The sequence below is a fragment of the Microplitis demolitor genome, chromosome 5 (genome assembly GCF_026212275.2).
Source record: "Microplitis demolitor isolate Queensland-Clemson2020A chromosome 5, iyMicDemo2.1a, whole genome shotgun sequence".
Lineage (NCBI taxonomy): Eukaryota > Metazoa > Arthropoda > Insecta > Hymenoptera > Braconidae > Microplitis > Microplitis demolitor.
The window spans coordinates 19,523,232-19,540,430 of NC_068549.1; the positions used below are offsets into that span (position 1 = coordinate 19,523,232).

The window sequence follows — 17,199 nt, forward strand, 5'->3', positions numbered from 1 at the left end:
TGTTATTACATATTATATATATATATATATATATATATATATATAAATTGTTAACTACCACAAATAAAGAGAAACTTGAAGTTATATTTTAAAAAGAGTTAAAAATTTAAAACTTAGTAGTTAAGTCTAGTCTAGCATAGTCGGGATGGTCAGGATACAGGAATAAGATGAGACATGAGTTAAAAAGACTGAAAAGTCAAACAAGAGTATAAGTATCGTCATAGTATAGTGGAGACTGTATAACCATGACATGGACTCTGGTTTAACTGGCCGATGTACGATAACAAATTCTCTTCCTCAATTCTTCTTTCCGCTTATTATTATTATTATTATTATTATTATTATTATTATTATTATTATTATTATTATTATTATTATTATTATTATTATTTTAAGGTGAATTTAACTAACCATTAGGATTTTTTATATTTGTTATTAGAGGAATTATGGTTTTTTGATCTGCTTAATTGACGGAGAATTTTCTAGATTCTATTCTTTCGCATGAATGATTTCATGTGGATTAATAATGTTAATATCGCATTAATAGAATAGAATCAAATAGAATTATCAAAGATATTATTATTATTATTATTTAATTTGTTATATATATAACGCGATCTTCTATATTTTTTTCATAAATGAAACTTTTCTTTCCATAAAAATTTTTGAAATACTATAAACAATAATCAAAATAATTATTTACAAGTTAAATATTTATAACAGTAACCACATAAAAATATCAGAAAATAATACGGTAATAGTCTAGAAGTGGAACTCTACCTATTTGTGACTATACAATGTCTTTTGCTTGACATTTTTTAATCTTTTTTTTTTTTTCTAACTGTCTACTTTTCGGCGGATTGATGATAAAAAACAATATTTCTATTAGTTATTGCTGAAAATTTAAAAAAATCTGAAAAATGATTTTTTTTACATAAAGTATTTTTATGGCCAAAAGTAAGTGGAGTCCCAATTCTAGACCATTACCAGTAATGTTGTAAAAAAACTTGTTGATTAAATTTTATAATTGACGTCATTGACATGATAAATTGGGTCTGAAGATGTTGATAATGATTAACAAAACATTACCCATATTACAATAATTTGATGTCAATAAAGTAGATCAGTAAAGCCGTATTTCCTTTATTCAAAATTATTATTATTATTATTATTATTGTTATTATATGAACAATAATAATTTTATATTATGTTTACCTTCAACATAATTTCATTTAAACCCAGTGTTTATGCTGAGGTAATATGAGTAGCCTAGATCTATTGTAACAGTTAAATAATAATATCAAGATCTTAATAGTGTAGGCTTGTAGTAATTTCAATCGATGTTATAATTAGCTGAGAATTATGTCAAGATATCTATCTAATGTAATCCATCATATATTTATATACTTTTTTTTTTATTTATTTAAATTGATTTTATTTTAAATTGTAAATAAGCTTTTACATCATTATTATCCGTTAACTTACAAATACTTTTTTTAATTCAATGGCTAACATGTTTATTCTTCAATATTTATTGATTTCATTCAATAGACTTACAAACGATGTTGCAAAATAAATTATAATATTTCATTTATTTGCTTAACTAAATTTTCTTTTCTGAATTATTTATTTTTAATTTACTTTTTTTTTTTTTTTTTATTGCAGTTGTTTATAAATGCATTGAAATTTAAAAAATTTGAAAAACAAACAAATTCATTATTTATAAATGACCGCGCAATAATTTATTGTCAATGACATTTTTACTCATTAGTCTTGTTAGATTAATTAAAGACAATTAAAATTATTTAATTACAAAACTTTTTTTTTAAATTAAAAAAAAAAAAATTGATAAAATATACAAGCTGATAATGATAATTAAAATGCGTTTTTAAATTTCAAACCTGACGGGTAATTACATTTTTTTTAATGAAATTTTTGCACGGAAAAGTATTAAAAATTAATAAATAATAGTAAAAAGTGGAATCTGTTATCAATAATCAGTACTATTATGTGCTTAATACAAAGTAGTTTACTAATTTTTGTAGATTCCTAAAAACTACTATCAATTATTTCAAAAAGTAAGTTAATATTATTACTTTTAGGCATAATACGTGACTTATTAGTGAAAGTTAATTAATTTATGGCAAAATCTATTAAAAAGTAATGATTGGTCAAATTAAGAATTGCTATCTTAGATACTGATTTTTCCAGCCGAAAATTGAAAAAGTTACTGACTTTTATTTTATAAATTCGATATCACTGATCAATTATTAGCTAAAAATATCATTTGTTCATCATTATAAATTAATTTACAATATACATAAATTGAATAAGTGGTAAATAATAAAATGAAAAATTAGTATACTAGATACTGATTTTTTGCTCACAAAAATACCGAAAATTTTAAACTCTTATTTTATAAATTCTATCCCATTGACTAATAATTAATATAAAATGTTATTTGTTCGTTATTATAAATTAATTTATTATATACATATATCGAATAAGTGGTAAATAATAAAATTAAAAATTCGTATACTAAATCTTTATGTATTAATATGTACGTTTACTAATTTTTCGGTTTCTCATTTTTCAAATTTTTCTATGTTTATTTGAATATTAATAACTGTAGATATCAATTTATCGATTCTTTTTCATATTAATTTTAATATACGAAATTACAAATTTAGCTCTTCTATGTGTATCAAATTTTAATATAAATAATATCCATTTTGTAATATATATAATGATCCTGTTTTGATATTAGTATCGAATATACTACTTTTAAGTCGAAAATAAACTACAAACTATTAAAATTTTGAGCATCATTTTTTTCCGTGCATTTGAAATAAATCTTAGAATTATCAAAAAAATTAAAACCCTCTCAGTACTTAAAATAAAATATTTATCTATTGTCAGTTAAATAAAAACCATTCAAGTATATCATTGCGCGGGTACTGAATAATAATACAATTAGAGTCAGAAGTTTGATTTATGATAATTGATTTCCTTGATATTAAAAAAGCAAACGGAGTTACATAATTAAGAGAGGAGAAAATTAATAAATTGAATGGTTACTTTAAGTACTCATTACTTAACCGCTTATTCAAAATTGATTGGCCCGATTTAAACCCGGCATCTATTGCATAAATTTAGAGTTTTGAGTTTGAATAATTGCACCATTCGAGATAATTAAATATAAGGGAGGTATAATTTCGGTAATATTCTATGAATAACGAATGCCAATTGAATAATATGTTTCGTAACGTTTATATAAATGTAAACATAAATATATGTGGTGTGTGTATTAAAAATGAAAACGGTATGTTTGCATCGTGGAAATCAAACGATGATGACAAGGAACGATGTATGAGCTTGCTTACTTTGTATACATTTACGTGTATATATATATATATATATTAGCTTACACAACATGCCAATGTATAATATAAATTTATATATATATATATATAGACAAGGCTCTTTGAATGTCGAGTAGACAACAATATACTTTTATTTATTTTATATATATACATATAAATATATTCGACTCATATATATATATATATATATATATATATATATATATATATATATATATATATATATATATATATATATATATATATATAGCAGTCCAATTGTAACGATACCGATCGATCAATAAATATTTATGAGCAATTGTGAGAGTTTCGGGAGGCACAAGCCACTTCTTAGTTATTCAGCAGCTTTAATATATATATATGTATATATATATATATATATATATACCATGAGATTGTTTTGTAAGATAAAAATAAAATCCGATAAAAAAACTTTAAAAAATAATAAACAAGAAATCAATTAATAATTTTTTATTGAAAAAAAAATAAAAAAAATATATATATATATATATATATATGAATGTGGGAGGCAGTTAGAACTCAACCCCCACTAAAGAAAAATTTTAAGTCATTATTGTTACACTGTAAAAAATTTACGAAGTGAACGCGTATTTAATCTGGAGGGAATTCGGAGTGAAATTTACTCTGAGTCGAAATTTTAATATTAAAATTCCGAATCGGAGTGAATGCGGATTAAAATAAAATTCGTAATCACTCCGAATTCACTTCTAATTTTTGTCAGTGTATATATTTTTATTTGTACCAAATAAGGAATGAATATTAATATAGTCATTGAAAAAAATATAGAAAATATGAAAAAAATCAGACAGATAAAATTTTTTTTAATATTTCTATTATATTTTTATAGGCTACATACATTATTATTATTTTTGTCTAAGAAACATATATTCTTTTTATTAGAATTTAATTTTGTCAATGTCATAATAATAAAAGACTTGTAACTGTATAGAATATTTTAAAATGTCATTATAATGTCGTACAGAAATAATCTTGACATTAATTCAGCATTAATTACCATAGTCTTTAAAAATAGTCATTCAACTATAAATCTATTACTTCGTTATACTTGTAGAATTTATCTTTTGCTATAAATTATGCAATAGTTATCACAAATTGAGACCGCGGTAAATATAAAATTCAAAATGAACTATTAAATTTATTGAAATTTATCCAAAACCGAAACTGCTCATCATTGAATCATTTTTCCTTTCTTTTTAATTTATGATCATCAATTTGAAACTTTTAAAAATTTAATAAAAAATAAATTAGGTCACGTAAAACATGAAACGTAATTTTTACCTACAAAAATCAATATAATGATTTTTTTTAGTCACAAAAAAATGATGAATATAAAAAATCATTAAATTTCTTAAAATAGAAAAATTTTAAATAAAAAAAAAAAAAATATTTTTAAACCAACACTGCAAGTCATACAATAAAACTTTTTTTTTAGAATTTTAAAAATAGTAATGTCTTACATATCGAACCGTTAATCGGACATTGTCCATCGATATTACATTAAACTCAATAGCTATACAAATCTATACCGATATAAATAAAAATATAAAAATATATACATATATATATATATATTGTCATAGCATAACTTAAAGATTTGCACATATCGTAATGTAGTATCGAGTATTGAGAATCGATTTGCGTGGGAGCACTTGCACTGATGGCATTCTCCATATACGCCTACATGTCGCGAAATAGAATCAAATAATAGAATAAAATAAAATAAAAATGAAAATAAATGAAATTTCTTAAGAAATAATAAAATAAAGTATGCAAATAAATATTATTAAAATATATGACAATAAAATTTATATATAAATATCTAAAACAAAAGTATTTTTTTTAGACAAAAATAAAGTAATATTTTATAAAAATTATTTGTTAGGAAAAATATTTATTGTTAAACAAAACTATAGGAGTTAAAAAACTCCAGGACTTCTTCCTTTATAGTTGAGGTTTAAAAATAAAAGTAAAAGAGAATAACAAGTTTAATGTGCATGGACCATGTACGATTCATCCTCATTCTTTCTTTCCCATTTATCGCCGTGTTACACGCGATGTTTAATTCGACTTGGGGGCCTTACCAGTGAATAACGATCAGTCGCGCAAGATCGCCGCCGGGAGGTAACATTAGGTACGATATATATGTATACATATATGAAGAATAAGAGTGAATAAGTTTTGTGTACTGAGAATAAAAGAGGGGAGAGACAGGGAGAGCGAGAACGGAAATAAATTAAAATCAAAATAAAAATGATTAAAAAATAAATTTAAATAAATTTATATGAAGTAGGCAAATAAAAGTCTGGATGAAAGAGAATGAGGCAAGAGTATGTAGTGAGAAATGGTTTAAATTCGGGGCATCCCTTGTGTGCCTGCACCTACTCAATAACCAACACACTTATATGAGACTTTAATCGTTTAGGTTTTTGTTATTTTATTTATTTTTATTTCTGTACGAATATGGAGGAGAGAGGAGAGACAAGACTCTTGACTCGTGCGATTCGTGACGCCCACGAATGACCCGTTGGAATAATGGATTGTAGGTAATTTGGACCTGTGAACACATATAACAGTTTAGTATGTCCATGTGTGAAACAACAAAATGATTAAAAGAACATAACTGAAAAGTATCATCATTAAAAGGACAAGCGTTTAAATAAAATAATGAATAGAGGAATAAAAAGGATAATATGTGAAAACTACCTCAGGCTAAATGAGGTGATTGTTTTTTTTTTAAATTGTTTTTGATTTAATTTACATGTGTGTAAAGTATTAGGAGAGGAAGGGGCAAAACGTACCCGAAAGACGATAAAAAAAAATTTGTTTATTAAACATTCCTCGATAATTTTTGTAAATATAATTAAGCATTATTTTGATTTTTTTTTCAATTTTTTTCCAAAATCGAGTGTTAGCAAAAAAATATTAATGACTCGTTTTATGATAAAAATTTTTTTTTTTCACATCCAATAATTTTGTGAAGTGTAATTTTTTAAATGAAAATTACATAAAAGAAAATTTAAATTAATCAAATTTATTTAATTTCCCGAAATTCTTTTTTTACCTTTTTTCAGGGAGTATCCCATTTTGCCCGCAAAAGATAAAAATTTTTTTCTGTTCACTTTGAATATCATAAAAAAAAATATTTAACGTATTTGAGTTTCCAAAAACTTAACATTTTCTCAAGTACCCCGTTTTGCACGTCCTACCCCTATATTTCGATATACTGCGTCACTAATTCCAAAAAAATATATTTTTATACGTCCTTTTACCTTTAGTCACTAATTTTGAAACCAAAAGGGCGTATAATTTTTTTTTAATTGTTAATCTTATCGTAGACTTATTCTAAAGTTAAAAATTTGGAAAAAAAAATTTTACCTGCAAAATAAATCTACAAAACGATTGGCAATTCAAAAAAATATATATAGGTCCTTTTGGCTCTAGTAAAAATTTTGAAAATTTTTTTTTCCTCCGATTAAAATTTCTTTTGTATTTTTTAAATAAAAAAATTTTTTTGAGAAAAAATAAATGAAAAGTTATGGATATTTTAAAAAATGTGGTTTATTTGTTATGCATAGTGTTACTTTTTTTTTTTTATTTTGGGACATGTGTAATTTGTAATTGCAGCACAGAATGACTGCTAAAAATACATGTAATTTTATTGTTTCAGGAAAACGGGTGTTTGTACACGCATATACGATGGGGGGAGGCCTTTGTCATTGTTTACAGCGTTACGTGCAAACGGAGCTTTCAAGAAGCACGGGGATTGCTTAAACAACTCGCTGATCTCAGACTTCCTTCTTATTTTACAGCACTTTTACTTGGAAATAAACGTGATCTCGATCATGCTCGGTAAGAATTTTTTTTTTATTGTTAATATCTTATAAGATTGGATCAAAAAAAAAATTTTTTTTTAATTAACAACTAGAGAATTTTAACTGAAAGTAATTAAATTAAAAAAAAAAAAAAATAAATAATTCAAATCACCGCCGAAAGTAAAATTTTTACTAAAACTTTTGGAATGACCATTTTGCCCCAAATGTTATATTTTGCACGATAAAATTTTTTATTAAAAAAAATAATTAAATTTTGTTATTTAAAATAATAAACTGCCAAGTAAAATATTTTAATAAAAAATTAAGTAACAGAAAATTTTTTCTGAATGACAGTCGAGAAAAATTTAAAAATCGCATGATTCTGAAATTAGCGGACTACTATTTTCGGATTTTTTTTTTAAACAAATAATTTACAAAAAAATAAAAAATAAAAATATGCACATGTAGAAAATTAAAAAAGCTACATGTGCAATTTTTTCAAATATTTTTTTTTTTCATAATTTGTTTAAAAAAAAAAAATTCAAAAGTGAACGTCGGCTAATTAGTATCATAAAAATCGCTAGACTTGATCTTAAAATATTGCGGCAATTAATCATTTTTTCTACTTTTCCACTGTTGTAACTTAAAAACAGATTTAAAAATAAACGAAGCCTCACTTTACTTTTCTAGTCCTCAATTAAATTACCAAGAAAGTTTATTAGTAATATTTATATATTTATTATTTATAAAATAAAATTATAATGACCTACTTACCTACAATACAAATGAATAAAAAGTGAAAGGAGCATCTTCAATTTCATCAAAATAATAACTCTTGTAGATATGAAGTTTAATAAGTAGTAGCACAAAGTTTATAGTGTTTACTTTCCACCTTGCGATAGTCAAACATAAACTAAAACCCAAGTAATAAGATCTTTAGTTTTATTTCATTTCGTGTTTTATTTCCTTAACGATTTCGAAAAGCTGTTGTATTGCACGCGACGTCTTTTTCTCTATAATTCTCACCCTCAATTAACCTGAGTAAAAAATAATAATAATGATAAATGTATCTTTTAAACTTAAAAGTAAAATAAAAAAGATTATCAAGCAGTAACATTAAAAAAGAAGATAGTCATAGTAAATAGCAGACACACGAACGAGAAGCAGAGTCGGAGTCTAAATAAAAAAATTTAAATAAAGTAAAAAAAAATATTATTTACCACACGATCTTGCAGATATCCAATCGAATGACACACCCGGCAGTGGTCGATACTCGAGTAATTTCACCTAGAAACCATTCACGCGATCATTTTAATTCTTATTTTTATTATTATTATTATTATTATTATTATTTTTATAATAATATTATTATTTTATTTGTTTTATATAAATTAAATTGCGGCAATCTTTACTCTCATTTTAAGTCAATTTCACGCGCGAAATCTGACGCCACGTCATCAGGTTATTAATCATGGGTTTAATACACGATAAAATCATTTTGTTTTTATATTTTAATCGTCAGATAATATAATTACTAAATATTATTTTACACCTGTCAATTATATTAATTTTTTAAGTAATTATTTAACTGATAATTTTATTTTTTAAATATTATATTTAATTAAATTGTTTTTTTTTTTTTTTTTTTTTATTTACATGCAATATGAACATCAATTAGAGACTTTAGTTACTTTGAATAATGATCACTTTTCTAAAAAAACTTTTTAATGAAATACAAAACACGAATTTTTTTTCAGTAAAATTAAGAGCATTAATTAATAATTAATTTTAAAAAATAAAAAAATTAATTGATTAGAGAACAATGTACTTGTGATTTTGTCGAGATAGATTTTTAAAAAAATTACTTACAGTTGTTATCAATAAAGAGTTTAACAAAATTTTTTATATGAATTTTAGTCTACAAAATTTGAAAATTTGAATTATTGAATTGACATAAAGATTTTACTGAAATTCATTTAATAAATTTCAATCAGCTTCTGATTGATAACAAGCGTACGTAATTTTTTTTTAAATCTATCTCAGCAAAGTTGCCCTTTTTTCAATTAATGCTTTAATTACTTTTTAATTAATTGATAAAATTTTGATACGGTTATGACAGTTCAGTTATTTAATATTTTTAAAAAATGGGAGGTATTGTTTGAGAATGTCCTTAAGGTAAAAGACCCATTACCTTTTCACTTTTTATAGGAGTGAATCATTTTTTTTAATTAGTATATTACACACCTAGGGAGAAAAGTAGAACATTCTGTCCTTCGTGTATAATTCCCTAGGAGTTTATACAATTTTTCACGAGATTTGTAGCTAAAAGTTTGAATTTCTGCCTCTGTAAGAATGCGCATGCGCTGTTTTTATTATTTGTGTTCTTATGAAAGAAAAGAACGACTTTCTTATCTCCAAACAGGGCAAGAATTTAAATTTTTGGCGTTGGTGTGGTAAAAAATAATAGTATATTATATACCTAGGGCGCAAAGTAGAATATTCTGACCTGCGTATAATTGCCTCTTTTGGTGTGTAAACGATTTTTCACCAGATCTGTACCTGAAAGTTTGAATTTCTGGCGCTGTTTCTAAGATGAATGGCGCATGCGCTAATTTTTACCATATGTTTTCTCATAAAAAAAAACTATTTTCTAACCTTTAAATAAAATGGAAATTTAAACTTTTGACGCAGGTATGATGAAAAATAACAGTTTATTTTAGTAGTTTTAAATATTAGAATAAAATTTAAATTTTTTAAAAATGTTTGCTCACTAAAAGTTGTGATTTCTCATTACTGGACCAACACATGGTCCCATACTCGCTCAAAGACAATATCAATTGAACTATTATAAGTTTATTGATTTAGAGGATATATCAAATATATTATTTTATTTAATTTTCACAAATTTAAAATATATATATGAAATTACATATAATTATAACAGTTAGTAAAAAAATCTAACATAACCTAAATTTAATCTAAAGAACGAACGTTAAAATAAAAAATGGCTGACTCTACGCGATTTTGAAAAGTCACTAATTTAAATTTATAATAAATTATAAAATACTTTGATACATATTCTGATATATTTACATTCACAAATAATTATTAATCAATGATCATTTTTTTACTCGAAATTTTTTTCTATAAAAACGCATTAATCAGTTAAAGTGAGCGATTAATAGTACTGATAAGCTTTAGGGTTTTTTACTTTAATTAAAAATTAAAACCCCCAACATATCAAAATTTTAATCTCAATAAAAAAATTTAATTTTTGACATAAAAAATAAATGAATTTAAAATAAAAAATAAAACAAGATGTTTAAGTTCCTCGAGTCACACTTTATAATTCGACATCTTCGGTTCGACGTTAACGACAGATTCGTGTAGATATAAAATGAAACCGAGAGATATAATAAAAATATAACGACAAATTTAACAGACAGTCTGAGAAAATAAAATGCCAAAGAATAAGACGAAAAAGATTAAAAAATAACAGAAAGAAGAGCAAGTGAGTCTGGTAACCAGTTTCCGGTCGATAAAACCAACCGATTTCCCGTGCTCTCATTGGCGACCGTTGAAATTTAAAGATCACCGACGCCTGATAACGATATTAATATGCGATTTAGCGCCGGATATTTTAAACAGTCTCCGATACAACTCCATTTTATTTATTTATTTGCATATGTATTTTTTTTTATTATAAATATCTATTCGGACTTATTTACTCAGGACTTACGTTAGTTGATGACTTGTAGAGAGTGGATTCTTCTCTCTAATCTTCATGAACTCCATTAAGACGACGAGAAAAGTACTGAGGAACTACCGGTGACCACGAGAAAATATAAGAACTGGGTTTATGTTGATGCTGGAACTGGAACTGGACATGGACATGCTCAATGGAATGCGAGTACTAGTCCGTATTTATCCCTCAGTTCTGCAGAAAACCATTTTTTATAAGTAGCTAAAAAAATTTTAACAAATTATAGGAAGAAATTTATGACAGAAAAATAATTATAAAAAAGTGACTTAACTGATTTTTTTTTATATTTGTTGTCAGCAAAGATGTGACCTTGGGTTCTTGACATTTATCTGTAATAAACTGAGGAATGCAATTACAATTGAATTTCAAGTGTGAAAATGATTTTTCAAATTTTTTATTTGGCGCGCGGTAAATTTTTAGCGTAATTTTTTTTTTGTAGTTCTGATCCAGACAAAAAAAAATTTTGAATTAAAAATGTGGGCAAAATGAGCCGTAGTTAAAAAATTTCAAAATTTTTTATGGCAGAAAATTCATAAGAAAATACTTTTCCGTAATTAAAATTTTTTAAACTATATTTCAATGGAAATAATAATTTTGATACTTGAATTAGTAATTTTTTTAAGTGAAAAATTTTTTCTGTTAATTTTAATTATGATTTTTGTACTTCCCGCTAAGAAAATTTAAAATTTTGAAAAAAATGTAGGTGTTACCTAATTTTTGTCACACGATATCTTTAGAACGAATTAACCGATTTGGACGTTTTTGGCGGCAATCAAAAGACCTCATCAAAACTCAAATTTAGATAGATTTTGAATTCGATTGGTCAAGTAATTTACGAGTTACACAAAAAATAAAAATTGAAAAAAAATATTTTTTAAGTATTTTTTGATATAACTCATTAACTACCTGTCCGATTTGCCTCAAAGTGTATCCAGTTTTAAGTCTCGATGCGCTATTTCGATTGCCGTCAAAAACGTCCAAATCGATTGATTCGTTCCAAAAATATCATACGACAAAAATTAATTTCTTTGGTTGAACAACAAAATAAATATTTTTTGACTTCGAAGTGCTCAAAAATTTTTAAGTCGTAACATTTTTGAATTTTCTGAGCTCAAAAACAGCGGGAAATTTTGGGGTTGGTTCACAGGGTCAAAGTTTTCCAAATTTTTTTTACTCTGTTTTTGTGTGAAAAAATTTTTGAAATATAATTCAAATTTAAATTTATAATTAACGGAAGTTAAGAAGGACATTTAGTATAAGAAAAGAAATTAAAATAAAATAAATAATTTGAAGTATAATTTATGATAAAGTTAAAATAAAGAAAGACATTAGGCGGGAATTACTCACCGGAAACTCAGTATCCGACCGTCCGTGAACCAGAATGTTATTAGGGATGATTGCATTATGGGATTAAAATAGAGTAGAGATAATTATGAGTAGAGATATATGACGGGAAATAAAAAGGGGTGGAGAGAAGAGTAGAAGGCGGAGGAGGAAAATGAGGAGGAGAAATCATCCCTCTGTAAAAGATGGATAAAGGAGGGAATGGATTAACGGGATACCCGTGGATCCGGGTAACACAAAAGAGAACATGTGGCCTCCTACGCTTTAAGCCATCGAATATCCACCGCACGTTGTTCCGGCGAATTTAATTGCACTCATAAATAACATTCTGCGTATATATATATATACATATATTTGGCTAGTAGTGATGGCAATACAGGCCTCTTACCTCTGTATTTACATGTCCTGGAACCTTAAAATACCGTATGTTATTTCACGATATTTATTTTTATCAATTTATCAAGTCTGATGAAAAAACGCTAAGAGACGAGGAAATATAAATTTTTCTTTCATTATTAAATGTGTCATTAAGCTTTACATTTATTATTATTAATTTTTCTGGTAGTCATTTATTAGTACATGGGTTTTTTTAAATTTATTCATATTTTTTTTTTTTTTTATCAAAAAGAAAAAGTTATGATAATTATGATGTACAAAAATTGTGTCAGTTACTTTCTACTGAAAAAATCTATTTCGTAAACAGAATAATTACAGTGGAATTTTTTTTTTTAATTTTTTAAAATTTGAGTAATTTTAGAAACAAAAAAATTTTTTTGAATTGTAAATTTTTTATAAGTTACTTTATTATTAAAATTAATTATAAATTTAAGGAAAATTTAATTAATAATTTTAATGAAAAAAATTATTGACATTTTTGGGAGGGAAATTTGAAAATTTTAATTGTAATTTAATTAAATTGCACTGAACATTAGGGAAAAATAACGAAATTTTGAAGAAAATTAAATATATAAAAAATATTTTTATTTTCTAAGCTGCTCATTTTGGAAAAAGAAAATTTTTTTTTTTTTTTTTTTTTTTTTTTTTTTTTTTTTTTTCATTTTAAATGTAAAGGAAAATTAGAAAAAAACATTAAATGTAAAAGAGTTTAATTTTTGAGCGCCGCAATTTTTCCCGGGCTATTTATAAATTTTTACAAATTATTCAAAAAAATGTTTCATTCAAAATTATAATTGAAAAATAATTGTAAATATTTATAAAAACTCAAGTAAATTTAAAGTCTTACCAAAAATAATTTAAATTGTTCCATAAATTTTGTAAAATCAACTAAAAATTCCACAAGATTAAACTTAAAATTTTTTCACAAAGTAATAAATTGTCGCGATCACTTTAAATCTATAATTAAAAAATCATAAATAATGTTTAGTTTGGTTCAACAACTCTTGTGCGCTTAGAAGTTTTAGATGTGATAAAAAATATAAATCGTCTCGTCGTATTAATATTAACGTTTCAAATTTATTATAAACATCTGTTGAATTCAACCAGCTAATTTTATTTAGTTTTCTAGTATTTATAATAGTAATTTAAAAATCAACAAGAATAATAATCTTATATTCTAATTCGAATTCATCAAATTTTCGTATAACTCGATAAATTCAAATATTGCCATTTTTCAAATTATTTAATTCGAAACCAGAAACTCGAATCAGCTGTCAAGTATTCAATTTTTATTCAATAGATAGTTTATTTTTTTCAAGTGATCGATAGTAATTATTTTGTAGATTCATATTTAAGTTCTACAGAGAAAAAATAATTTTTCTACGTAATAAAAATTTTGATTTGTGAAATGAAAATAATAATTTTCTTGGGGTGAGAAAAAATTTATTTCTTGTCCCAAAAATTTTCTTAATAGCTGAAGAAAATTTTTTCTCACCCCAAAAAAATTTTCAGTTTCAATTCATAATACAAAAAATTTTTTAGATTAATTAAAAATTTTCTTGGAGTGGATACAAATTTTTCGCGCCAAGGAATTCTTTTTTTCTGAATATTTTACCTTACCTCCGACGAAAATAAAAATTTTCTTCCGACTAAAAAAAATTTCTTATGCCAATAAATTTTATTTTGTCCCAAGAACTCAAAAAATTTTTTAGAACTTTTCTTGAAGTGAAAATTTTTGCACCAACAAATTATTTTTTTCTAAGTATTTTTTTCCGGCAAAAATTTGAATCATTTAAAAAAATATTAAAATTTTAAGTCCAAAATAAAAATTTCTAATTATTCTTAAGTTTTTTAATTTTAAAAATTAAGGAATAATTTAAAAAATTCGAAATTTAATTTTATTGGTTCCCAAGTTCGAACTATTGATACACCCCTAATATATATTTATTTATTTATTTTTCAGAGAAGTGTGTGTAGATGAAGGTCAACAGCTATCATTAACACACGGGTGTCAATTTTACGAGGTCAGTGCAGCAGAAAGTGCTGCAGGAGCAGCATTAGCATTTCAAGGACTTCTCAGGGAAGCTAGATCAGTACAATTACTACGTGCATTACCAATAAGACGTAAATTAGGTGTACATTCAGTCTCTCGAGTCTTGGGTACAATATTTGGTAAAAATACAACAAAAGATAGAAAAAAAAGACCGTCACTAAGTATATGACGCCTTTTGTGCGCCCTCCTGATTGGAGAACGTGACTACGAGCCCGAAGGTAACAGTGACGTTATCGTACTTACAAGTAATGTTTACGTAAATCGTTGATTATATTCTTCGGACGTGGTGAGAATGGAAAATTCTCATTTATCGCGTTAACTTCTTTTATTATTTAATGACGAATTATTATTTCGTCATTGAGCTATCGATTTTAATAAATCGATCGACTGTTAAAAGTTATGGTTACCTCTGATACTTGGACTCGGTAACAGAGTAACCGGAGGTCGCACGCACATGCTATTGGGTGTTTTGAGTCAAGCCAAGACTACTGGGACCTGAATTTTTATTTCGATTAATTAGTTATTTTCTGTACTTACTGTTTACTTTTTTTTTTTTTTAATTATTAATTAAAATTTATCTTTAAATTAAGACGGAAAATTTTATTTATTTAAATGGGCTTGTTTTTAATTTAAAAAAAAGAAGTAAAAATTTTAGTCACTCTTTAAATTTTATATAAGACTTATTTTTTATTTACAAATATTTATTTAATTTAATAAAAAAAAAAAAATTTACTCAAAACTGCAAATCAAAAGTTTTTACAAAATAAAATTTTATTTAATTATTTAAATAATCAAAAACTGATTAATTATCTCCCGTCTCAATTACTAGTAGACAAGCCCAAGGTCTTAAGATTAAAAAAATCAAATTAATTATCTTGTATACGAATTTAAATTTCTACATTCAAAAGTGTCGCCTATTACCCTAGATTACTTATTACCAACATGTTTTCTCAATTATTTTATAATGATAACAAGAAAAAAAAATTATACTATAAATAAAAAGTTTTTCTTCTTGCCCACCCACTGTCTAGTGGCTACTGGACACTGATACCTAGTGTTTACTATATCAGGGCAGGCTTAATGATAACATATAATTATCCGGTCAATGCAATAAAAGCTCACCGACTGAGGAGTGACCTCGGTGTGTATTATACTGTGTCACGTGTGTGAAAGTAATGATCGTATGTAACAGATCCAAGCGAAAATGATTTATTCACTGTAAAAAGAGCAGTGTTAAAAATTGATTCAATTTAACACTGCGCGGTTAAAATGAAATAACACCGGTGTAGGTGTAATTTGCCAGTGTTAAATCGGTGTAAAAAAAAATTTCATGTATAGAAATTAGAAAAAAAAATGTATTACATATAAAAAAATATAAAAAATTTAATGAATATTATGTGGAGGATATTTCAATTTTGCACACAAATACAAAAAATATTTTTCTGGAAAAACTTGCCATTGAAATAATAAATAAATAATTGAAGAGAATAATGTTAGCGTCTCTTAAAAATATTCAAACAAAAAAAATTCAATTTTTTAATTGAAACTACTTAAAAAAATTATTTAAAGTTGATTGACTTATGGGGTTTCTCAACCAAACTGAAGAAAAAGTTATAAAATCATTGTTTTTTTTATTTTTTTCTCTCAAATAATTTAGTGGACTGATAAAATGGAATATATAATTACTTGTACTTAAACACTGAAACTCAGATATTACAAGAAAATAATAATTAATTTAAGTATTTTAATTAGTCATATTAATTTTTTTTTTTTCAAAAAAGCGCGAATTTTAAATAAAAAAGAAAAAATTATTTCTATAAAACTATAACTGCAAATGTTTATTTGAAAAGCCCCATAAGTCATTGACTTATGGGGTTTCTCAATAAAATAAAATGTCTGTAACCCCGTTCATTGTTTTTTAAACACTTATTTAATGAATATTTTTATTAATTTCTATAAGGGGACATCCAAAGCATCCAAAAATGCAGAAAACCCAATTTCGAAAAAACATGACTTATGGAGTTCCTTAAATAAACGATTCATTTGAAAATTATTCAATTTTACGGCCATCGAAAAATATTTAAACACCGGGAAATTTTTTTAACACCAGTAACAAATGTTTACACCTTTGGCGGTGTTATTTTAACACCACTTTCGGTGTTGAAATTTAACAATGAAAATTTTAACACCTTACCCCGTTTTTTTTACAGTGTAATAAAAAAAGAAATAGTAAAAAAAAAAAAAATAAAATTTACTCGTCAAGAGACCGAGAGTAAAAGAGAGAAAGAGACTTCAATGCAAACTTCATTGTATTGTGTAGGATTTTATTATTATTATTATTATTAATTATTATTATTATTTTTAATATTATTATTACTATTAATATAATTACTATAATAAATATTG

The 17,199-nt window shown here is 24.9% G+C and overlaps 1 protein-coding gene and 1 long non-coding RNA gene across 3 annotated transcripts in view; one reads left to right on the forward strand and one right to left on the reverse strand.

The window, feature by feature from the left end:
• Positions 1 to 15,830, forward strand: part of LOC103579512 (ras-related and estrogen-regulated growth inhibitor) — a 52,641-nt gene extending 36,811 nt beyond the window's left edge. For both annotated transcript variants that reach the window (XM_053739468.1, XM_014441426.2), the window contains exons 6-7: positions 7,093 to 7,274; positions 14,704 to 15,830. In XM_053739468.1, coding sequence (XP_053595443.1) covers positions 7,093 to 7,274; positions 14,704 to 14,962 — 441 coding nt within the window. In that variant the 3' untranslated portion in view covers positions 14,963 to 15,830. The remainder of the gene's footprint in view (positions 1 to 7,092; positions 7,275 to 14,703) is intronic.
• Positions 5,721 to 11,185, reverse strand: LOC103579511 (uncharacterized). The gene is made up of 4 exons (XR_549543.2): positions 10,977 to 11,185; positions 8,458 to 8,524; positions 8,012 to 8,274; positions 5,721 to 5,979 (listed from the first exon to the last, which is right to left on the reverse strand). It is a non-coding gene; the product is annotated as an uncharacterized LOC103579511 (long non-coding RNA).
• Positions 15,831 to 17,199: the final 1,369 nt, after the last annotated feature.